The sequence below is a fragment of the Eublepharis macularius genome, chromosome 14 (assembly GCF_028583425.1).
Source record: "Eublepharis macularius isolate TG4126 chromosome 14, MPM_Emac_v1.0, whole genome shotgun sequence".
Lineage (NCBI taxonomy): Eukaryota > Metazoa > Chordata > Lepidosauria > Squamata > Eublepharidae > Eublepharis > Eublepharis macularius.
The window spans coordinates 34,930,885-34,954,551 of NC_072803.1; the positions used below are offsets into that span (position 1 = coordinate 34,930,885).

At 45.0% G+C, this 23,667-nt stretch overlaps 1 protein-coding gene across 2 annotated transcripts in view; it reads left to right on the plus strand.

Annotated features, from left to right (window-relative positions):
• The window catches only part of SEMA4C (semaphorin 4C), a 60,688-nt gene that overhangs the window by 13,955 nt on the left and 23,066 nt on the right, over window positions 1-23,667 (plus strand). For both annotated transcript variants that reach the window (XM_054998451.1, XM_054998452.1), the window contains exon 2: window positions 2,850-3,072. In XM_054998451.1, the coding sequence (XP_054854426.1) occupies window positions 2,961-3,072 (112 nt within the window). In that variant the 5' untranslated portion in view covers window positions 2,850-2,960. The remainder of the gene's footprint in view (window positions 1-2,849; window positions 3,073-23,667) is intronic.

A 23,667-nucleotide genomic window follows, 5' to 3' on the forward strand; every position in this document is an offset into this window, starting at 1 on the left:
AATTATAAAGCGCTGGAATGAAATAGTGTACAATCGCCTGGTTCGCTGGTTCTCAGCCAGATCTCCCAATTCTTTTTCCTACCAAGACTGGTGGTGTCCATCCGTAAAAGGAGGAGGAAAGAGGGAAGTCTCTTGTTTTCTTCTCTGTTTATACTGTGCTTTGCTAGGTGCTCAGGGTTTTGTTTTGTTTTTTGGAAGAATTGCATAGACAGAATGTCTTTGCTACATATTTTGAGATTAATTAAATGTCAGATTTTCAAGCTTGGGAACAATATGAGAGACTAGAGATTGTTCAGAAACCTCATATATCTACAATATCCAGGTAAGGTTTGAATGATAGAAGGCCACAGGATAGGTCTGCTATCTGATGGAACCTTCATGTCCTGCAACAGTATGAGGTATGGTCGCTGCTTTTCTCTCTCTCTTTTTTTTTTTTGCACAATGTCTCAAACCTATGAGGAAGCTTAGATTGACTGGCAGGGGGGACTATTTGTGGATGGTATATGCAAAGTTTTTTTAAAAAACCTTCAGCAACACATGTTGTATAGAAGAGCCTCTGAGCAGGTTTGAAACATTGGCACATCCTTCCTTACCAGGATGCACTGAAACACTGCAGTTTTTAAATTGAAATTGCTCTAAATATTTGAAACTGAATTTGGATAGGAAAGGGTTGCATGCTGGGTGTGCATCTGATGGTTGCAAATTTTTCCTTAGCAAGTTCCCCTCTGGATATTTCAGTAGGAGCGGCACAGATGTGCGACGCCAGATTTTGAACCAGATTCTAGGCTAGTTGAAATGAAGCGGCAAATCTGGTTCTTCTGTGGTTGTGAATTGTCTGTATCCAAGGGGAAAATATGAACTGCTCCCTTTAAGGGGGCGGCAGTGGGGGGGGGGTGAGGTTGGCCTGTAAGGTAAAGAAGGCTCTTGTTCAGAAAGGAGAAGAGTTTGAAAAGGCTTGAAGTATTGTCTCTGTCTTGAATGAGAATCATTTGTGCAAATGGGTCGGGGGAGAGCTTGGCTTCCCTCTGGCTTCCATGGAATTCTGGGCTACCATAGCTAGAGACAGGTTGTTGGGCGGCACAGTATTGTGCCTGCTAAGCTAGATGGATGAGTCTTGTTCTGCATCAGATGGGTGTGCTTGAGGTCAGAGAACAATCCCCCCCCCCCGCTCCCTGGTCAGGTCGGCTGGTGATCCTGGGTACATGGCTCCGTGTTGGCTTTGCTGACTTCCTTCTGCACTGCGCTTGCTCCCTGACAGAATTGCTGTTCATGGCAGGAGTGGGGTGTGTGTGTGACAACCAGGGAGAGCCATCCAAAAGCTGCTGAAGGAGACTGGTTACTTGTACAAAAAGACAACAACAACTTCCCAGTTAAGGCACTCTCCTTCTACACCTTGCAGGCACCATTCACCTGTGTGGTTTCATGCAGCTCCCTTGTTTCTGTTAGAGCTTCTAACTGCCTAGTATCTTACTGGTCTGGTTGATAAAATTGTTCCGTAAGCAGCATTGGGTTTGAAGTGATGGTTGACTTTAGGTTTGGCCTCCTGGCAGGGCCCAGTACAAATTCGTATCGTGGCCTATGCCCCCTTTCCCAGTTCCATTTCATACATATAATCTCTCAAAAGTTATTTCTGAAATGACAGTGCTCTTGCAGCCCTGCCTGCTGCCCTTCTTTCAACTCCGGTCTTTGGTAAAGTCCCCTCCCTGTTGGTTGGCCCCACTTCCTCATGCCCTGGTGTTTGGGGGGCAGAAACCCATCCAGTCTATGGATAGCCTTGCTGGACAATGGAGAGCTGATCTGCACAAACATTTTGGTTGTCTTCCATTGCGTGATTCTACGGCTAGAGACAGAGGACTGGATCCAAGTGGCTTTTCTTCTGATAAAATAGAAGTCCCCTTTCATCACCAAAAAGGACCTGATAGGGAATGCGGGACTTGCATGGACAAAAGCTATGTATGAAGGGGGCTGTAACAAGGGGGCTAATAGGGCAAGACTGAGCAAAAAAGCTGGCTGGATCCAACCTGGATAATCCCAACCCACCCACCCCCATCCCGAGATTTGAGGGTGGCTGCCTACACACCCCTGACCTGTGACAACCCTTTTTTCAGTCATCCTGCTTTCTCTTCTGGTAAACAAGTTTGGAAGGGTTTTGTGTGGCTTCCAAAACCTGTTTGTCCAGAGAAGACAATAGGACAAATGAAATGTGTGCATGCAGTGTGGAAAGCCACCCTCTCTTGAGTCACTTTTAGCTCTCTCCAAAATTTTTGGCTGTCCCCAACCTGTGGATGGCTTATCCTATCACTCCCCTCATCCCCAACTCTTTTTTTCTGTGTACGAATCCGTTCTTGAAAACCAGCCTGAGCCTTAGCAAATCTTTAATCACATTAAAGCCTGGTAGGAAAACATCAATATTAGAACCATAATGGGAATAGTGGCATTTCCTTTTTATATATTTAGTAGATTTAAATGCCTCTCCTTTTCTGGGTTGGCGTCAACATCCTGGAAATCTTCTTGCTGGAAAGATGCAGGAAGTGGTCTTTCTGAGTGGGGGTGTGTGTGTGTGAAAGGGTGTGTAAGCATGCTGGTGGGCAGAGGGCAGGGCTGTTGTATTCCCAGCTCTTGTTGCTCATGGGCTGAATCACCCTGGTGCGCTCATGCCACGTGCTCGATCCCTTGAAGCGGGAGCGGATCTCCCTGTCCGAATGGAAACTCCTTCAATGCTGCCTTTGTCCCCTGATCTGGCCCCTTTCCCTCCCTCCCCTCTTTCTTACATTGCATGTGATTTCATCTCTTTTCATTCATTATTGATGTTGCTGTAACCCTAACTGCCTTCCTTTCATTGTAATCAGTCCCCCAGACGGAGCAAAGGAAGGTGTGATCGCAGCAGGACTTCATAAGGCAGCCGGCAACAGCCCCCATTGCTTCTCCAGTTGGAGCGAGAGCTTTGTGTCCGGGACAGCATGGCCGCTGGCCCCATTGGCCTGTGTCTTCTGGCCACACTGGCTTTTAGCGTGGATGCCTCTATCAGCAACTGGTGGAATCTGGTGCCTAGGAAAACAGTGGCCTACAAAGGTGAGTGAAATGTCCTCTTTCTTTTTGCCCAAGTTTTAACTGAAGGGCAGTGTGTCACAGGGTAAAATAAAGTCCAAAAGATGACATTTGTGCTGGAATCTGGCATGTTCCAGAGAATTCCCTGGTTTTGTTTTAAAATAAAGATAAAGTTTCCAGTTCTCATGGTCCCAGCTCTCATGGTCATCTGTGTCTCCTAATATCACATACCCTCTTGGGACAGGGTTCCTAAGTGAGTATGGAGGAAGGACGAAGTATGGATGAAGTGAGGATGGAGGAAGGATGGAGGAAGGATGAAGGAACAGCTCTTTGCTAGATGGTGCTGTAACGAACAACTATAATACTGGTATTATAACAAGAGAGACATTTCCATGGGTCTTTTGGGAAGGGGCAGCTTTGACTACCAATCATCTAGTATGCAGAAAAAAATTGCTGAATTGAGTGATATGAGGTTGTAGGCTGCTTTTTCTTTAATTCTGCTTTGATGGAGCTGTAGAAATAATGAATACATAATCATCATTTAAAATCTTAAGAAACAAGATTTCCAAACAGTAATTTTTCGCAATTAAGTTTCTAGTTCTCCTGGTTGTGGCAATACTCCAGAGAATGTGATTGAAATAGATAGTGAAACTACAATGCAAAATCTACCAATGCATTCTGTTGCTGATTTAGAAGTTACAGTTGTTTTACATAGGAACTTCAAAGGGAGATTAACTTGAAATTGTTGAATTAATATTAACAACTTCTAGACAATGTACACCCCCAGCCCAGCTTAATAGGGTCCTGGGACTCCTAACTTACTAATGCTACTAATATCTTACATATTCCATCCTTCCTGTTAATTGCTGCATCTATATAGCTCCATCACTTTCTGTTGTGTCTGCTTATCTCATTTCATCCAGCGCTAGAATTTATGTTTTGCCTATCTGACAACAATTAGGAGTGTCTCTCACCCACTCTGATTACAGTTTGGATTGGATCTTGTTTTGAGCCAGCCTCTCTCTGTTATATCTCTCCTGCTTCTCTGTTGTGTGTATAAATAATCCTGATGGATGCACACCTCATGCATCTGATGAAGCAAGCTATGTCACAAAAATTTATGCTGGAATAAATTTTGTTAGTTTTTAAGGTGCCACTGGACTCCTGTTTTATTACTATGCAAAAGGTTCACATACTTTTTTTTAAAGATGAAGTTAACTAGGACTTTTATGAGATAATTTCCAAATGCACACCTAGATTTTCCAAGAGTTGGGTCCAGTAGCACCTTAGAGACTAATTAGATTTCCAGCTCACCCTGGAAATCTAGTTGGTCTCTAAGGTGCTACTGGACCCGAATCTTGCACTTCTACTACAAACTAACATGGCTACCCATCTGAAACTAGATTTTTCAGGAGCCCAATTACATTATTTTTTTTAAGAAGAGCCATACTGGATCAGTCCAAAGTCCCTTCCAGTCCAGCTCCCTGTTCACATAGTGGCCAACCAGCTTTCCCTAGGAAGCCCACCAGCAAGATGAATGCAACAGCATCTTCCTGCCTGTGCTCCCCAGCAGCTGATGTAAAGTGGCATACTGCCTCTGGTATTTAACCTTAAAAATGTTAGCCACTCTCACTTTCTCCTATGTGTAAAAATTCCAAACTGGTGTACCCCCTCCCCTTTTTCCTGCATAAATACCAAAACCACGTTCACACATTTTCATTGAAAGGTTGTGCTTGTTATCTTAATAATATCCCCAAACAGCTGCAACCCTTGGGCTAATAACTTATTTTTCTTCCATAGCCTTTTGAGCTAAACTTTGCTCTCATCTCTGCCCTAGGCCAAATTTCAGGGGAGACAAAACTGGTGTCTCTGGTACCCAGGAATTTTACTTCAGGTGGTGTTAGCCTACGGTCTCACCCCCTGGATGATTGGGTTTTTCCCCCTGTCATTCATTAATTGCTTTAGTAAACTGAAACAGAGGTGGCATTGCTGGATCAGGAGGAGAGCAGAGGTCAATCAGGCAGCAGGACAGGTGGGGTTCTGAACAATCAGAGCAGAGCAAAGCAACACAAAGAATCAGAGTTTGAAGGCTTAGCCAAGCAACTCTGTAGAGGAGCGTTGATCGGCCTCCTTCTCCCTCCTTTTTGCTAGGGCTGCCAGGAGACTGGAGCCAAAGAAAGACGTTTAGTACTTTGTGACTTCAGGTGAAGGTCCTGGGCAGGGAAAGGTATCTGCTTTTGACAGGCAGAAATGCTTAAGGTCTGAGAGAAGACTGTTGATTCCTCATGCTGTTTGACCTTGGAGCCATTCCCTTCACTTTCTATTTCTCTGAATGTGGACAAGCCTTTTCATAGTGGTGCTGAATCTGGGAGACAGTTCAAATGCCAACTCTGCATGCTGTTCTCCTTAACTGTAACTCAGAGAGCCAGTGTGGTGTAGTGGCTAGAGCGTAGGGTGAGGATCTGGGAGACCCAGGTTCGAGTCCCTGCTCTGTTGTGGAGGCTCACTGGGTGACATTGGGCCAATCTGGGCCAGTCACAAACTCTTAGCCTAACCTACCTTACAAGGTAGTTGTGAGAATAAAATAGAGGTGAGGAGAATGATGTAAGCTGTTTTGGGTGCCTGTTGGAGAGAAAGATGGGGTATAAATGAAGTAAAATAAAATAAAAATCATGTGGGCTCTCATGTAGGGAGCATGGACTAGTCATTTGAAGAGGATGGACAGACGGGCTGTAGTTCAGCTGGCCAAATTACGGCCACTGGATATAGTCAGATAAACCATCAGGGTTTTTTTCATCAGAGAGTGCTGCACCTGCCCCCTGCCTTGCAGTACATTGGGGGGAAAGGAGGTTAGGATGAGAAGGTGACTGGTGTTGCTACCCAGCCAGAATCTTACTGGCCTAACCGGAATTCTCTGGGCTGCTTTCCAGAACTGGAGAATGTAAAGCCAGTGGGAAAAAAATCCTGCCAAGCCACTCTTGCTGTTTAGTGTGTCATAGCATGCTTCTGTGCACTAAAGCAGTGCACGGGCATAATGTGTGGAACAAAAGCATGCACCCTGTGTTGGCACGTGGCTCTGTGTCCCATTGTAAGAGGGTTGTGGAGACCGCTGGTGACACTTCCCAGCGTGCACTCAACAAGAATGTGCATATATTAGATCTCCTGACTGCCATTGTGGTCGGCCAGTCAGTCCAGAGTAGATGCTTCCCCCTTCTTGATCCAGGAATTTCTGGCCACCGCCCCCACCCCCCGGCCACCTTCCACGCAGCACTGTGTCTGTGCAGGCCACTACAAAACAAGGAAAACAAGGAGGTGCTTTCTTTGAGAAGGGAAGTCATTCTGCACATGCTCTAGCACACTTTGCTCTTCTTCTTTTATTTTGAAAAGGAAGAAAAGCATAACACATGCTTAAAGACAACTGGAATTTTTGTCAATTGCAAGTCAATGGCAGCTCAGCTGTACCAGTATATAGATTCCCAAAATAGTGGGTTGCTCCACTTTAGAATCAGTGGGATACTCCGATGGAGAAGGGCTAGGATATGATACAGCAGTCGGGAGCAGGAACAGATAGGGAAGTAGTAGCAGCAGACCCTCCAGGTTGCTCTTTGGGAAGGGAGTGTGTGAAACTTTCCATGTATTCAGTCGCACAAATTCGAATACTTGGGCCTCAGCTGGTGTCTGTAAGGTTACCCTGCCTTGGGGCCTGGGAAGGAAGCCCTCCATGAGCTGCTCAGAGGGGTCCCAACAAGTTCCCCTGCTTGACCTGCTGACTTTCATTAGTAGTGGAACCATTAAGGGCAGAGGCAGGGAAGGTTCAGCTGTCAGTCTGGAGGCTTTGCATCGCTCTGGAGTCTTCTTCAAGGAGCCAGTCCTTTTATCTTTGCTTGGACTGTCAACAACAAGGTGGGGAGAGAGAGCAAACAGAAGCACTGTGGTCTGCTGGAATTTTGGATGTGGGTTTGGCCCAGCCTTGCAAGAAGACATTAATTAAGCTGGGAGTTGGGGCAGATGGTGTGGTTAATTAAATACAAAACGGGGAGGAGTGAGGCTGGGGTGAGGACAGAAGCTGCTGGAGTTGAAAATACTATTGGCTACTTTTTTAAAAAAACTGCATAGCTGGAGAACCCGGTTGATAGATGATTGATGCCACAGAAAGAAGAGCAGACAGAAGCACTAGCAACTCCCTTTGTGCACAGCCACGGTGGCATAGGAATCTTTCTTGCATAGCACGTGTGACTGTGCTATGTGACTTGCATAGCACATATGACTGTGGATGAATGGCCTGACTGGGGAGGGGGCATGGCATAAGTCTTTCTGCACCCCACCAGAAGCAAAGGTGCCAGTTGGGTGGCATACATGGTCAGCTCTGCTAGGCTGGTTTTGTCTTGTACTCAGAGCCGTGTGGGGCGTCACATCTAGCAGCAGGAGCTTGTGCAGAGCTGCCTGAAAAGGGGCCCTGAAGCTACCATCCAAATAGCATATGGAGAGGGGTAGGGGTGATAGTGAGCTAGTCATTCCCAGGGTTTGTGAAGACCAAATTCCACAGCGTCAACTCTGCTAATTAATTCTAATGTGGGGCCTTCACATTGGTGCTCCCCCCCCCCCCGGTTGGTGGGAAGGTCTGCTATAGAATTTCTGAGATGATGGAAACCATCGAGGGAGTGTTTTGGAGGCTTATGGTTTTGAATGCCTGATTTGCTTATGCTGTTCTCCAAAGCACCCTGTATGTTGATGGCATATATTAAAAATAACAGCCAATAAATCTTTCCTCTTGGGCAAGACTTGGAAGGACAGAAATGCTTGTATTTCTTCTTTGCTCGGTTGCGTGGCATCTCTCTCTGATTTCTCTGCATTCCAACCAGGAAGATTAAAATATCAAATGTTATTTCATATGCCTCCTGCATCAGTTTTTCAGCAATTTTTTTTTTTTTTGCTGCTGCTGTTTGTGATTTTCTTCTTTGCAGTCTTGGTGATGGGGTGGGTATGCGTGTTGATTTAAATTTGCTGATGACACCAAGTTAAAAGGCATCAGAACAGATGAAGACTGGAAAATTACTCAGGGTGAAATTAAATGACCTCATGGATTGAAGTAACGGAAGCCGGGTGGAAAATAATAGGGCAGTGTGTAAGAAACGGCACTTGGGGGCTGGTAATAAGCACTTGATCTGCAGGGGACTCATCCAGAAATGACAGAACAGGAAAGGCTCTGAGGGTCTGTCTTAATCACAAGACGACTCTTCTTCTACGCGATGCGGCTGCGGCTTGAGGATGTTAGGCACGGCACTTCTGGTAGGAATTTGAAAGACGTAATAGCATAAGCAGGGCTGGCCCAAGAGCTTTTGCTGGCCCTAGCTGCAAAGAGGGCTCTGAGGATGCTTCCGGAGTGCGCACATCCCCACTCAGCCCCGAGGGTCTTCCCTCCAGCGTCTTCTGCAACATCCCAAGGGCTTTTTGGTGCAGTGCCACTTGGATTGTGTGTGGCTTCACCGGTGCTTCTAAAATATGCCCTCTCCAACCAAGTGATATAAACCTTCTTATGCCTTGTTTAGCCACTCACATTTCAAAGAAGCTTAACTGAGAATTGGCTCATACATTACTAAGACGACAGCGCAGAAGACAGAGAAAATGGGTCTTCCTGCTTCTAGTGTGAAGGGGGCTCTGCAAGTACTGCGGGAACTCCCACGTCGCTTAATATGTCATGTCAACTTGTTTATTTTCTCTCTCTTTTGTTTCAGCTCTGTATTGGATTTCTGTTTGTTTACAAATTTCTATTATAGTGTTTCTTGAATATATACTTTATTGAACGTCCCGGCCGTTGATGGTATTGGCTTACACTGTGTAATCTGCCTTGAGTCTCAGTGAGAAAGGCAGTCTATAAATAACATAAAGAAATAAAACTTCAGAGGTCACTGGGAGTTGATCTGTGCTGTGGTGTAAGGAGAGGAATCTTTTGTAGTTGATGTTCTTGACTCTGGCCACACCCATTTAGCATTGCCCCTCCCTCCCACTTTTGGCCATCGCCCTTCTTGACGGGCAACACAGGCATGCAACTGAAATAAATGGGAATCTTGTAGTTCCTGGCAGACCAATAAGTTCCTATCCTAGCATAAGCTTTCATGAAGAGAGCCTACTTTTTTTCTAGTCCACAAAAGCTGAATGTTGCTCTTTCAGTTGTCCCAGGACTCTTGCTTGTACTTGCTGCAACTGCCTAACATGGTTGCCTGTCCCTCTGAAATCACAGACATGTGCTAACAGTCTCTGAGCATGCACAAGAGTGCCTTTCCCGCACCACAGACTGACTGCAGCTTGTCCCTGTATTCTTAAAATTAAGGACCAGGGCTTTTTTTCAGGATTGAGCCTAGACATCTTAGGGGAGTGGGGTAGAACTGCCTCTACCGGCCTGGACAGCAATCTGGGAATGCACTCCAAAAATTATTTGAAATGAAACCGTACAGTGGTACTGTTTTGCCATTTCAGCTGTTATACTGTTGTCCTATACTTGACAGACCATTGTGCCATTAAATCAGTGTGATGTAATGGTTAAAGTGTCAGACTAGGATATGGGAGACCAGGTTCAAATCCCCCCCTTGCCATGGATGCTTGCTGAGTGACTTTGGGCCAGTCAAATTCTCTCAGCCTAACCTACATCAAAGGGCTGTTGTGAAGATAAAATGGAGAAGGGGGAGACTGTAAGCTTCTTTGGTTCCTCATGGGGGAGAAAGGTGGGATATAAATGAAGTAAATAATTTCTTAAAAAATCCCAGAATTTCTCTTCATACATCACAACAAAAGCATGTGGAGAAGTAGTAGTAAAAAGAAACACGTGCTGGGAACTGCTCACGGTCCTACGGAGGACAGCATGTGGTACTATGATCATCTGAGCATCAGATGTAATTTAAAGCACCTTGTTGAACCTCATGGACACTTTTGGAATTTTCAGAATGGGCACCACAACAAAATGGCTGTCATGAAGGAGGATGGGTGATACCAATCACAAAAATGGTTTCCATGGAGGCTGCAGCCAATCACAAACGTTGAGAGTTTTTACAAAATGGCAAGGAAGCTCCAAGCCAAGCATCCTCTTATGGTGAAGGCAGCTGTTTCTAAATGAGGTTCCCTACAGACATAAAAATAATGCCTCTTGGGCACCTCCAATGTCAATTAAGTGGAGTACAACCAGGGTTGGCTCTTTGCTTTGGGCAAGAAGCATGTAGGCGCCAGGAAATGCATTGGCAGGTACCATAGTGCCCAGAGGCACCATGTTGAGGATCTCTGGTCTAAAGGTATATGATGCAGCAGCCACTCGCTGGGTCTGTATCTGATCAGAGCCTGGATGGGAGATCTCTTAGGGATCCTCCTCCCATATGCCACTCTGAGCTCCATAGTGGAAGAATGGCAAGAAATTAATAGCAACTTATAATGCTAAATAAAGCAGGAGTTTGGGGCAGAAACATGCTGGAGTAAACATTGTTAGTTTATAAAGTGCCACTGGATTCCGGTTTTATTTTGGTACAGCAGACCAACATAGCTATCCCATATTATAATGTATAATTCTATTCTTGATATATTCCAAGAATCAAAATAAAAATATAAGAAAAAGCCTCTTAGAACAAGATACTCCACAGAAGGCATTGACTACCTTGTAGACCAAGCTTATCTTTGCCATCCTTATAGCTTAAATCTTAGGAAAACTACTTCAGTGTTCTTTTTGTTCTTGGTATTCTACACATGAAATTATCACATTTACACACACACACACATGCATGCACACCCCTAAAAAGAGAGGGAAAGTGCTGAAGAGGATACGACCCCATTGGCAAGTACAAAAAGCCATAAGTTCCTGTCCCTTTATGCAACCGTTTGGCACGTATGTTTCTTTCAGTAAAAATAGAACCCAAAATTACGTTGTTGAATTATGTTGATGAGGCCATTTGTGCTAATAAAAAGTTAATCCAAAATATGCTGCTTCCCGCAAAGATGCTTCTTGCACAGCAATGGAAATTGCCCCTGATGGTTGAAAGAGACAGATTGGATTAATAAACGATAGGATGTTGTTGTGATAACGGATAAGTTAATAAAACAAATCTGAATTCAATTTCGAGGAGAGGGAAAAAAGCCAACTGTATGACAGATTGGTGGCTCTTGATCAGGTGCTTGGAGGATGATCAAAGAAACATTATAGGCTTGAATGTATTTAGGAGGATGCCGCCTTCACGAGGCCTGGTCTACACTTGCAACAGATTGAGCGGGTAAAATCCTGAGGTGGTAGAATGGACTGCGAGCTGCAGCAGCAAGCGGGGGTTGTATTTAAAAAAAAATACTTTGCAGCTAAAACCAGCTAGCACACTGGAAGGGAAGTCCATGCAGCCTAGCCATTTTATTTCTGTGCTTGCAAGGAGCTGACTTGGTGGTATATAGAGCAAAAAAGACAGTTACAGTTTAAAGTGGTACAGTCCCTACTGTCATATCTGAACTCTACCGTCTACTTCTACTGCCAGGCGTAGATAAAGGCACAGATAAAGCAGGACGTGTGATGGAAAGGAAGGATTTGGGGACAGGATTATAAGTCCAGCAATATTGCTAGATTTGGTTGTTGTGGGTTTTCCGGGCTGTATTGCCGTGGTCTTGGCATTGCCGTGCCAAGACCACGGCAATACAGCCCGGAAAACCCACAACAACCATCGTTCTCCGGCCGTGAAAGCCTTCGACAATACATTGCTAGATTTCATAACAAAGGGGGTGGGATCCCAAAAATAGGAAGATGCATTTGTTACCCAGGCTGCTGATTTCCCTACTTGAATAACAAAAAAAAAACTGCACTGTGATGGGCATCCTCACAACTTGACTTTACAGCTATGCTTACAACTTTACTGAGTCATTCTGAAAAGCTCTCGCTCATCCAATTCAGCGCCATGCCCTGGCAGTCCCAGTTGAGTGGAACACTCATGATTCACACTACCTATGGTTACAGATGGGTTGGTGGCAGGCTTTTCTGGCTGGTGAGTCACAGGTGTAGCAGCAAAGGGCTTCTACTCAAAGGAATGTCAACTTCTGAGTTTACCTTGTTTGTGCTGGAGCTCTGGGGCTTACAGTTTCAGAAAGCTAGTTACTAAATGAACCTGTATTACAGGGGCTTCAGCATACTGCATAGTTAGGTTTGCATTTTCTTGGATAATAATGATGGATGTTAAAGGACACAAATTGTGTTTTCTGACCTAGGACTCAGAGATGCACAGTCAGGGGCCGATCTACCTTTGACCTGCTTGAATGGCTTTAGGAGCAGAGCAACTCCATTTGTGAGTCGGAAATTCAGATAGATGGGTAGGGTCAGAGATCTTGTTTGGTTTATAGAACTTAAGGGGATAGATTTGGACTCTCTGGAGGCATTTTATTTTTATTTATTGGTTGCATTTATATCCCACTTTTCTTCCTCCATGGAATGTTTTCTGCCAAGGCTTTGGTTTTTGAGGAATGAAAGATAGAAGAACAGAATGTGTGCTAAAAAGGATGGGGGTGGGTGGAGTGTTCCTTCTTGATGAGATGAGGGCTGTTTTCATACATGCATTGATTCCTTTGTGCTTGGTAACTGGCTATAGAATGTAAGAAGAGTCTTTACTGCAAAGCCTTGAGTTGATGTGTCATGAAAATCCCATCTGTGGAATCTCTAATGGCTGCTATTTATACATGTTAGTTATCAAGGGATGAACATGCATGTGTGAATCAGGAATATTGATGGGTGGGTCTTGCATGTTCAAATGGCTACTTGGTGTACACCAGTGGGGTTTATATTTATGAAATGTATTTATATGCTGCCCCTCCAGATAAACTGTTCAAGGCGGCTCACATTACCCTAACAAGTAAAACAACAAAATAAAAATGTAAACAACAACCCAGTGAAAGTAACCCAACCAGCAGTAAAAGAACTGTCCCAGTCCAACAGCCCATAAAAACCAGTAGTATGCCCATAATAAAACCACTTAAAAGCAAGCAAACCATAAAACCAACACCATAGTGGTAATAAAACAACATAGAAGTGAGCCAAGCCTATATAAAATAAGGTGGAGTGCAGGCTGTAAAATCTGCAAAATATTAAGGTAGTCGGCTAAAAGGATCACATTCAGTTAAAAGCTTGAGCGCATAAAAATGGTTCCACCTAAATGCTCTAAGAATAAGCACCAGGCAAACTTGAAGGGCATCTTGTTCTAAAAATTTAGTGCCACCCATGAGAAAGGCCTACAGCCTGCCTCATTTGTGTGGGTAAGAACAAGACAACAGAGCTTGATACGAGGACCTTAACTGGCAGGCAGGATAGTACGGGACCAGACAACGATAACTCGGCGACTATGTTTTGTATTCATTGAAGCCCCTGAGCAGTCTTTGGAGGCAGCCCTGTGCAAGAATCCAACCTGTATGTGAGTAGAGCATGGATTATCCTGGCAAGATTGCGCTTCTTGAGGAACAGCCATAGCTGGCATATCAGCCAAAGCTGATAAAAGGCACCGTTGCTATGGAAGAGACCCGAGCCTCCATCTGGAAGCCAGGATCCAGCAGTGCCCCCAAGAAAATAATTCCCTCTCCCCTCCTGTGACTTTCCCTTGCAATCTGATGCTGTTTACTTAGAAAAGCAGTCTTGGTTTGTCTTGCTACTGATACCTAGTCCTCCAATTGCATAACTTCTTGATCCCCACTTGCAGACCTGGGGAAAAGTCAGGACTTGGGAAGTCCTCTCTTCAAATCTCACCCATACTATGCACTCCCTTGGGTGACCTGCAAGCTGCTGTTCTCTCCGCCTTTGGTCTCCCTGTGGGTAACATGGGGTATGAGGATTTGGCCCAATATACAGGACTTCTTTAAGAATGAAATGAAATGCTTTGAACTATCAAAAGCATTGTATGTATTGTTAGTCATTAGTAAAGTTTGGGTGATCAGTCTCTACTACGTAACAGCATTTTAATACAGGGTGTACATCCCACAAATGTCTTGGAGTGTTTTTGTTTTTGTTTTGTCAAGACCACAATTGCATCATGAATAAAGGAATTAACTCTTACCCGGTAGGTTCTTAGAAAAGCTGCAAACAAGCTTCTAGATCGTATGATAAGAAATTCAAACAGGAAAAGCATCAGGGATTGCAGGGGAAAGTGGAAAGGACTTCATTGTGCTCTGGTCCTCCAAATGCTTATTCTGCTGCACTTACCTACCTCTGCTGCATCGTGAGCCCTTCTGGCTGTTGTCTGCAGTTACTTGTTGCAATTGGGGTAGTGTCTTTAACATAGCCTAAGTGAAATTGTTTTGAATAAATCGATCAGTTCTGTATGATAAATGCTACTTCTTTTAGATGGAAACACATTTTTCTTCAAGGTGTTTCTTTGCCTGGGTCCTTCCTGTTGTTGTGCAAGAAAGCCCCATCCCAGGCTAATATTCAGCCTGAGGTTCACTCCAGATTTAACTTTGACCTGGGCCATGGCAGCCTTTCCTGAGAGTTTGTGGTCCCTTTGGTTGTCCTGGGCTGCCGTGGCTCTCCTGAGACGACCGCTGGCATTGGCACAAACACCTGACAATGATCTCATTCCCTGTTTGCTTCTGACGGGCTCCCCATGGCCCTCCTTTTCCTGCCAGCACTGCTTCTTTCCCCTATGTCATACTTTGCCATAGGGATGGGGGCAGCGCCTGGCAATAGCTTTTATCCCTTGTGGCCGGCTGGTCTATTCTGGGCCTGAGCATGTCAGGTAGCATGTGGCTTTTGTGTGCAGCTGTGACTGACTCTGTGGTTGTAAACGATTGCATTATCCTTCTGCTGTAGAATCTGGTCTATTTCAGAGATTCCCAGGTTCCATTTAAATTTTTTAAAAGTTTCTAGTTCTCATTCTATGTGAAACCGAGACTCTGTTCTCACTTCTGCCTTATCTCCAAATACCTTTTGCCTCTGCCCTCTAACTAATCTACTGGACTCAGGACAGCATCGCTAACCAAGCATGGATGGAAATGATCTTTATAAACACTTGTGTGGTTTGTGTACCTCAGTTGGATTGTCTGATTATGCCAGCTCAGGGTAAACCTGCACAGCTTGGTTGTATTCAGCACATGGTTTTGAGCCTCCGTTGCAGATGCTTTGTGCCCCCCAACCGCTTGCTTCTTGAACATTCTTCCAAACCTACTCCGCTTAACAGCTGCCTGATGTATTGCAATTTTTAGGTGTCTCAGATGGTTTCTGGCCATATGGATTGGACAGGAGGAGGGTGATCTTGAGTGGAGGAGCGGTTTGTTTGTCATAGACAGTTCACTACCTGGAAATGTTTCTGTTTACAGGGTCTCTGGATCTCTGCATGGAGAAGGAGGTGGTCTGTTTGTTTGACCTGTCCTTTTAGATGAATGGATCCCAATGATTTTCTGATGGCTCTGGGGAAAATTTCTTCTTGTTGTTGCAGGCAGTTCTGATTACTGTTTTGTGGGTGGAGAGGGTTGGAACTTGAGATACAATGCAGGCAGTTATCATGATTGTGCCTAAACAGTCACCTCCATTTGGTTGAGCCCTCTTGCCTCTGTGGCTCGGGGTGGTGGTGGAATGGGTAAAATTGTTCCTCTCTGTTCTGACCTGGACTCCATATTACAGATAACAACCAGAACTGGTCCTCTTAAACTGGTCTCCAGTTGTCTTGTTCATATGGTATCTTTTAGTTTATTTGTGTATTTGCTTTACTTATATCTTTTTCCCAAATGGCGATCCAAGGCAGCTTACATAATTTTCTCTCCTCCGTTTTATTTCTACAACAACCCTGTGAGGTAGGTCAGTCTGACTGTCTTCCGGTCACCCAGCAAGCTTCCATAACAGAGTGGGGATTCAAACCTGGTTCACCTAGATCCTAGTTCAGTGCTTTAACCACTACATCATACTGACAGTTTATGCGGTCTGAGGATATGGATGGAGTCCTGAGAGACCTGAAGCCAGCTTTGGGTATGCTTGATTCTTCTCTTTCTTGACTTCTTTGAGTCACCAGAGAGGGATTGGCCTACTGGATAGTTCATAGAGGTGCACAATGCCTCCTCAAGTGAAGATGTGGTTCTCATAGCCCTGAATAAGGCCATAAAGAAACCATCTTTGGATTCCAACTATTTGAACTATTAGCGGCCAAGTTCAAACATGCTGTATCTGGACAAGGTGCTACATTTGATGGTAGTAGCCAATATCCAAGTATTCCTGGATGATATTGTTTTATCTGGCTTTTGACCAGGATTTAAGATTAAGAATGCATTTGTTGCCTTCATGGATGACCTGTGCTGGGAAATGGATGATGTGCCTGATTGGTTCTTCCGGACCTCTCTTTGGTTCCCAGGGCCGTTAACCATGGTATCAGAAGTCCTGTTCAGAAGTTACAGTGAATGCATGTACAATCTGTGTACAGCATAACAACATGATTTCTCTTTATTCTCATGTAACATTAACACATGTACAGCTGAACGTGTATTATTTATCCAGGTACCTGTCTCCTGGTCAACTGAATGTGCATTGGCTCTTTTTTAACAACAGATGTATGCACAGGATGTACACATATTTGCTGCGGCATGTGAACCGGGCTATAGTTGCTGTTGGTTGGGAGTTTGGTGTGTGTGTACACAACCTGTTCAGGATTTATTTGCATCACTGTACATCCTGTGGTTGTACCCCCCCCCCCCCACACACACACACACCTCTTAAGAATTAATAGCTTGAGGGGTTCTCTTGAAGCTGGAGGTGTGCTTCCTTTTTTATCATTTTATTCTGCTCTATCACCTATGCTCGCTCTCGTGCGAGATGTGCCTGGCTGCTGTCACTTGGGGACCATGTTCTGTGTCCCCTGCCATCTGAAGTTTGGTTGGTAGTTGCATGGTGGGGTCTTTTCAGTACTGGCACCCTGGCTTTGTAATGCCCTCCCAAGAACTGTCTGCTTGACTCAGTTGCTTCTGCGTCTGCTTCTTCATCATCATCATTGAAAATTCCATTTTGAAAGACTGCCAGGATAAGTAGTAACTGAATAAGGTCCAAAGGTTGTTGGCTGTGCTGCTTGGATAGTCTTTATTTTTTGCTGTGTCTTCACTTATTATTTTCAGTCTTCTTTATGTTATTGACAGACAGTTTGGCATTCCTGATAGACTTAAATGCGGGATATAAATAAGAAACATAAATAAGAAATTAAGCAGAATAACATAAAAGTTACATGAATGAAGCTGCCTTTATACTGAGCCTGAACACTGGTATGTCTAGCTTGTCTACTCTGACCAATAGCAACAGTCAAGAATCTTGAGGCAGCGAAAAGTCTTCGTGCAACACCTTCTGGACCTCTTCACTTGGAGATGCCAAGATTCCCCAGGCAAGCCCAAACTCATCAGATCTTGGAAGCTGAGCAGGGTCAGTCTTGGTTAGTAATTGGATGGAAGACCTTTGATGAAGACCAGGTTTGCAGAGCCAGGCAATGGCAGACCACTTCTGTTAGTCTCTTGCCTTGAAAAGCCCAGCAGGGGTCACCATAAGTCAGCTCTGACTTGACGGCACTTTCCTTCGCCACCACACCAGGAAAAAGCATCTGTTCCTCTGAATGATAAACCCTCCCCTTTGAAGTAATATGAATAACCCTGTTGATGGCTCTGTGCTTTAATAATCAGTCTTCCACTTAGCCTTTCTCCCCTGTGGTTCTTTTTACTGAGTCAACGGTGGTGGTAGAGCATTAAACTGTTGAGCTGCACGGGATTATTTTGTGCAAGAACTTTACAGGTGTGGTAGCCCTGGGTTTCTTCCCTCCTCTTGGCTAGAGGGCAAGAGACGCCCCAAAATGTGGAGGGAGAGGTTCCAGGAAAGTATTATTTTAGTAGGTGGAGTGCAGGAGTGCTAGAGTAGATTCTTGTCCCCCGCCAGTCTCGTGCACAAAGGGCAAGGCCTGCCTGCTGTCTCTTCCATTCCTCCTTGCTCTGGGCATCAGGAAGGAGGAGCTGGGCACCCTGCCTGGCTCTGAATGGGTGCACATTGCTTTAATCCCTTTCCCTCCAGTGGTGCATGTCAGCACATTCTGCTGATTCACAGCAAAGCCACTGATTATAGGGCCGGGCTCTGTAATTGCCTGACTCGGGTATTTAGCTGAATGAGACCAATCCCGCCAGCTCCACTGCAGAGACTGTTTTAAGAATCTGAAATGCCCAAGCTGGCAGGATGAGCTTGCTGAGCTTATGCCATGTGGGTCAATGGTAGGAGGGACGGGGGCATTTTTTTTCAGTAGAGGTCAGCAGCAGTCTGGGATGAGTCTTTGTAATGCTCTCTGGGATATTTTCACATGACTTCACTGGAAATATTTTTCCCAGTAAGGCAGAAAACACAGGAGAAATACTTCTAGGACTTAAGTGTTCAGGTTGTGTTCTGGCAAACCCTGAGATCCTTTGGGGTTCCTTGATGAGGTGATCAAGAAAGACAAATAAGCCTTTTGAAAGAATGCTTGCCCTCTTTTGAGTTCTTTAGAAACTCACAGCTGTAGGGGGGATTTGGGGATATATGTGTTGTGGTATACTCCATTCATAATGGTTCTGCCTAGCAAGCCTCTAACCTACACTCCATGTGAACTGTCCCCCATAGTTTTACAGTGTGCCCACCTAACCCTGTTTGTTCTCAGTTCCGATGCAGAAACTGGATCAAATCATTCCTAGTCCAACAGATCAACCAGATGTTTGGGGAAGCTTCCAAGAAGGCCATGAGGGTAACCTCTGGCGTTCCGAGCTATACTGTCACTACATGTGGAGGCTCCATTTAATTAACTGTCTTAAGATGGCTATTTATAGCCACATCTGTGAGCTTGTCTAATCCTTTTTTAAAACAGCCATCTAAGCTTGTGGCTATTGTCACATCCTGGATTAGCAAATTCCATAATACGTATGTTGCGTGTAGGAAATGCTTCCGTTTGAGTCTGTGCAGAACGCTGGGCAGCGTTATCCAAGTCGCCTGCAATGGGACCACACAGAAGCAGTGACTGTAACACATATGTGATGTAAGAAGGAGCCTTGGTAGCCTGAGACAAGCTGGTCTGTCTCACATTTGCAATACAGTAAAAATAATACTGTCCTGCTTTACAGGGTCAATATAAAAATTATGGAGGGGATCTGTGTAAAACATTTTGCATGCTGGAAGTGGTATATGAATGCTAAATAGAACACAAGTTGTGGGGGTGGGTGCAGCAAGGAATAGATGAGAGGGTAGACAAGAGGGGACTTCCTCTGACTGGCCCAAATCTTCTTCTCCAGGAAGAAGGCGGGGGGCTTGAGCAGGCTAGTTTCCCACTCTCCCTCCTTACTTTTTCCGCTCCCCTTTTTAACTGATGCTCACCTGCCCTCGATATTCTCAGGGCAACAAGCATGCTTATTTCTCACTGGGCCACTTTAGGGATTTCTTGTACTTTAAAAAAAAATTGCAAAGGATTGTTTTTCTGCATATTTAGCGCCCCCCCCCCACACACACATACACGAAGCAGAACCCCTGACCTTCTCTGTGGGCAGCCCCTTTGCTGTCTTCATGAAAAGCACTCAAACATGTGGTTTTCTTTTAGAGATAATATTAGGTGCACAAACCATACAGATAGAAAGCATTCTAAAGAGACCTATAGTATATGTGTGTAGGTAGGTCCTGTTGTACCATAGTACTATATATGATAAATACCATTGATTCCATGATGCTGACACGTTGGGTTCTTAGCTGTCTGCGAAGTCAAGAATCAGATGTTTTCTGGCCCTGAAATTCAATTCTCTGACTCAATACTTTTAAATCTGTCCTTTTATACCTTGTCATATTTTATGATTTTTTTTGTAATTGAATTTGAGGCTGTTTGGTGTGAGGCCCAGGAAAATGAAATCAAGGCTCTATGTCTGTCTGGGCCCTTGGGAGGAAGGAATAAGGTGTGTTTATAGTCCATTGGAGGGCACTGAGGGCAAAGAATAGGTGGTTTGCAAGTTACAGAAGTGAGCTCCTGTCTTCACACCCAAGGGTAGTTTGCTTGCAATTTCTAAAACAAGAAGAGCAAGAGCTCATGCTCTTTTCCTTGAGAGACCTTACTCCTGTCCCAGATATATGGCTTGTGGTTATTTGGTAATGAGAAAAATATTCAGGAACATTCTTTTTTATTATTATTATTATGCTGTGGGGTTAAGCCTGGTTCAGTTTTTTTTAAGTACTGTCTAGGAGGACTGTCTTTTGTAGATGTCTGTGGCACAGCTACCAACTTTCCTCTGTTGGGCAAAGAATTCCTGGGGCCTAGACTGAAAGCCTAGTTCTACCTGTTTGTTTAATAGACAGCTTGATGAGTCTACCTTTGGCAAATCTCGTTAGCTTGCTGCTGTCGCTATAGCAGAATTTTATTTATATCCTGCTTTTCCATATAAAAACTTCAGAGCAGTAACATTTATTCAGGTATTTATACCCTGCCATTTTGCTCAGTGGGGACCCAAAGCAGCTTATGACATCATTCTCCCCTCCTCAGTTTTATTTTAACAACAACCCCTGAGATAGAGACTGATTGGCTCAAGGTAACTCTGTGAACTTCTGTGACAGAACAGGGATTTGAACCTAGGTCTCACAGATCCTAGTCGAAAACTCTAACCACTATACCATGCCAGCTATCTATAACTTTGGCGAAGTGGTACAGACCGGGCCGGCGTGCCCATAGAGGCAAGGTAGGCAGTGGCCTCAGGCGCAAGGGCACTGGAGAGATGCCAGAGGGAGTGTTGGGGGTGGAGGCGCGCGCCGCGGAGCTGGTGTGGCTGGACTGCAGCTGCTGCAGCCAGCCAGCCGCTGCCGCTGCCGCCGCCACACGACCCAGCTGGGCACAGCAGCCACGAGCCGCTGCCGGGGTGGCATGCGGAGCGTGGAGCAGCCTCTGCCCGCCACCTCAGCCATCCGCCGGAGAATGCCCCCGGCTTGCGCTGCTTGATGACGTCATCACGATGATGTCATCGTGCAGTCTGTGGCGCGCGTGCACGGCACCAGAATCCCTGGTGCCGGCAGTGGGTACAGATGCCTGCCATGGACCAGGTTGGACTTTGCAAATTGGATGTCTCTCTGGCCTTTTACGTTGCGCATCAATTGCCATGTAACCCACTGACAGTTTTTAAAAATAGTGCTAAGTTTTATGTCATATTTTCCCTTCAATGAGTCATGCTATATATTTATTTGATTATTCTGCCATGTACATGGAAAGGTGGAAATTTTTCTTCTATCATGGAACTCAAAAAAGTGCTGCCTGTGTGTACATTTCCTTTGGTAGTCTCCCTGGATATCCTGATATTGACCAGGCCCGGATATGCTTAGTTTCAGCAAGGTAGCTGCATAGTGCCGCCTTCACCAGACCCCTGGACAGTACCATCCTAAGCACAGTTACAGCCTTCTAAGTCCATTGAAATCTATGGGCTTAGAAGGCTGTAACTCTGCTTAGGATGGCGCCATTATTAGGATAGCTCCATTAAGAGTATTTGAATGTGGTGGATGAAATGCCAGATACCTTCTAGCACAGATGCTTAAGCCAAGCTTGACATTTATTTTATTTACTTCACGTACCCTGACTTTCTCCCCTATGGGGACCCAAAATGGTTACATCATTCTCCTTTCTGCCATTTTCCCCTCACAACAAGCCTGTGAGGGAAGTCAGGCTGAGGGTGTGTGATTGGCTCAAGGTCGCCCAGTGTGCTTCCATGGCAGAGTGAGGATTCAGTCCTGGGTTTCCTGGATCATAGTCTGACACTCTAACCACTACACACTGATATGACATTGGAGAACTGTGAAAAGAGTCCTCGCAGCTTTGTTAATGCTTCATAGGATCTGAGGAGGGGGGTGAGTGGCGAAGAGAAAACTTCCAGACATCTGGGCCACAGCACAAAGTGTCTTTTGAAATTAAAAAAAAACCCTCTTCCCTACTCCCAGTTGTTTTTCCCTGGCCCTTTGGCCAATGCGGAAAATAGCAATTTGGTGAGGAGGACATTGTAATTGGCAAAACAGTACAGAGGAAAAGGGTTAAATCCTCTTCAGGTGTTGAAATGGCGGGACGTGGCACTGTGCTTACAGTTTAGCTTCTCCTCAAGCAGATTTACATTTGGACTCTTGAGAAGCCTCTTGTGTTCCCCTGGATGTCTCTTCCTAGAGAATTAGGGAGGCTGTTTCCCCTTACGTTATACTCTTCCTCCTCCTCCTGGTGCTGGCAAGGGAGAAGGGCTGATTGAAACCAGACTTTTCTGTGCTTTTGATCAGCCAGTTAAGTTTGTGGCAGCTTCTGCACAGCTCCAGGACCTAATTTGTCCCAGATGCCTGACCCTGGCTCAGTCTTTGAACGCTGGGCAAGTTGCAGATTCTGGAGTGGGAGGCCCAAAAAGCTGTGAGCCCCCAAACCTACAGAGAAACATTGAAGAGGCTAGGCCAAGGAGATGTTACAAGCTGCTGTTGGGGGGTGGAGGTGCTCCTGGGATGGGGCATCTGATCTGGAACTACCCATCGGACATGTGCAGTGCCCTTTCTGCAAGGTAAACCCGGCTGGATGGCTACATTATTGGGCAATCTAGGGGGAAACAGTCTTTCTAACCGTAAGAATGGTTCAGCACAGGCTAATGTATGCTTGAATTGCCCCTATTACCACGGATGAGCAATAGAAAATCAGGGCTGGTCTTTGATAATCCTTTGTTCCTGTTTTACCTTTTATGGGGTCCTTTCAAGGAGCAAAAGTGTTAGGGCCCTCGCCCAGGTCTCTGGAAGCTAAGGCCTTGAAGAGGGGGGCGGGGGGCGGAATCCCTTGTACCAACATGATGTCTGACATATGATATAGCCACCTTTGCTATGTCTGGGTCTGGTCAGTGAATGGATGGGAAACTGCCTGGGTATCTTATGTATATCATTGTTATTAAGAGTATTTTATCCTCTACTTGCTCCAAGGAATTCCAGGTGGTATACATTATTCTCCCTATTCTTACAACCATCTTGTGAGGTAGGATAGGCTGCATGACTAGCCTAAGATCGTATAGTGAGTTTTACGCTCTGGAGTGTGTAGGGTTTGAACATAAGACTCCCAGTTGCTAGTCTAACCACTATGCCATACTAGCTCTTTGTTGTCTTGAATTCCTTTAAAGAAAAGGGGTGGGACATAAATTAAATAAGCACACACATCTCAAAGGTATGCTCCTAAATGCATTCACAATATTGCAAAGTGCGAGGGCACTAATGTTCCCTTTCACCCCCCTTCTTGCCCTGTAACTGCATATCTAAATAGCAAACATTGCTGAATGTGTTAGAACTGCAGTTGTTCTATAATAAGTACAACCAGATCCATTTGGCGATTAAGCTTTCTCTTAAACCTTTTAAACACACACACTACACAGTAACAATATGTTCTTTATTAAACGTTCTTTAAGAAAAAGGAACCATCAGTTTACTAACACATCCCGCTTCCTAGAGCTGCAGAGTAAATGAGTCCAGAAGTCTGAGAAGCAGCAGGTGATTATGAAAGGAGGGAGACAGGAGTGGTTCAGGCAATAACTGTTAATGTGAGAATTAGGTGTTACAAGTGTATTGCTCTCCCCAATGGACTTGGAAATGTGGAATGGAGTGAGAGAACCTGCCCAGGGGAGATCATG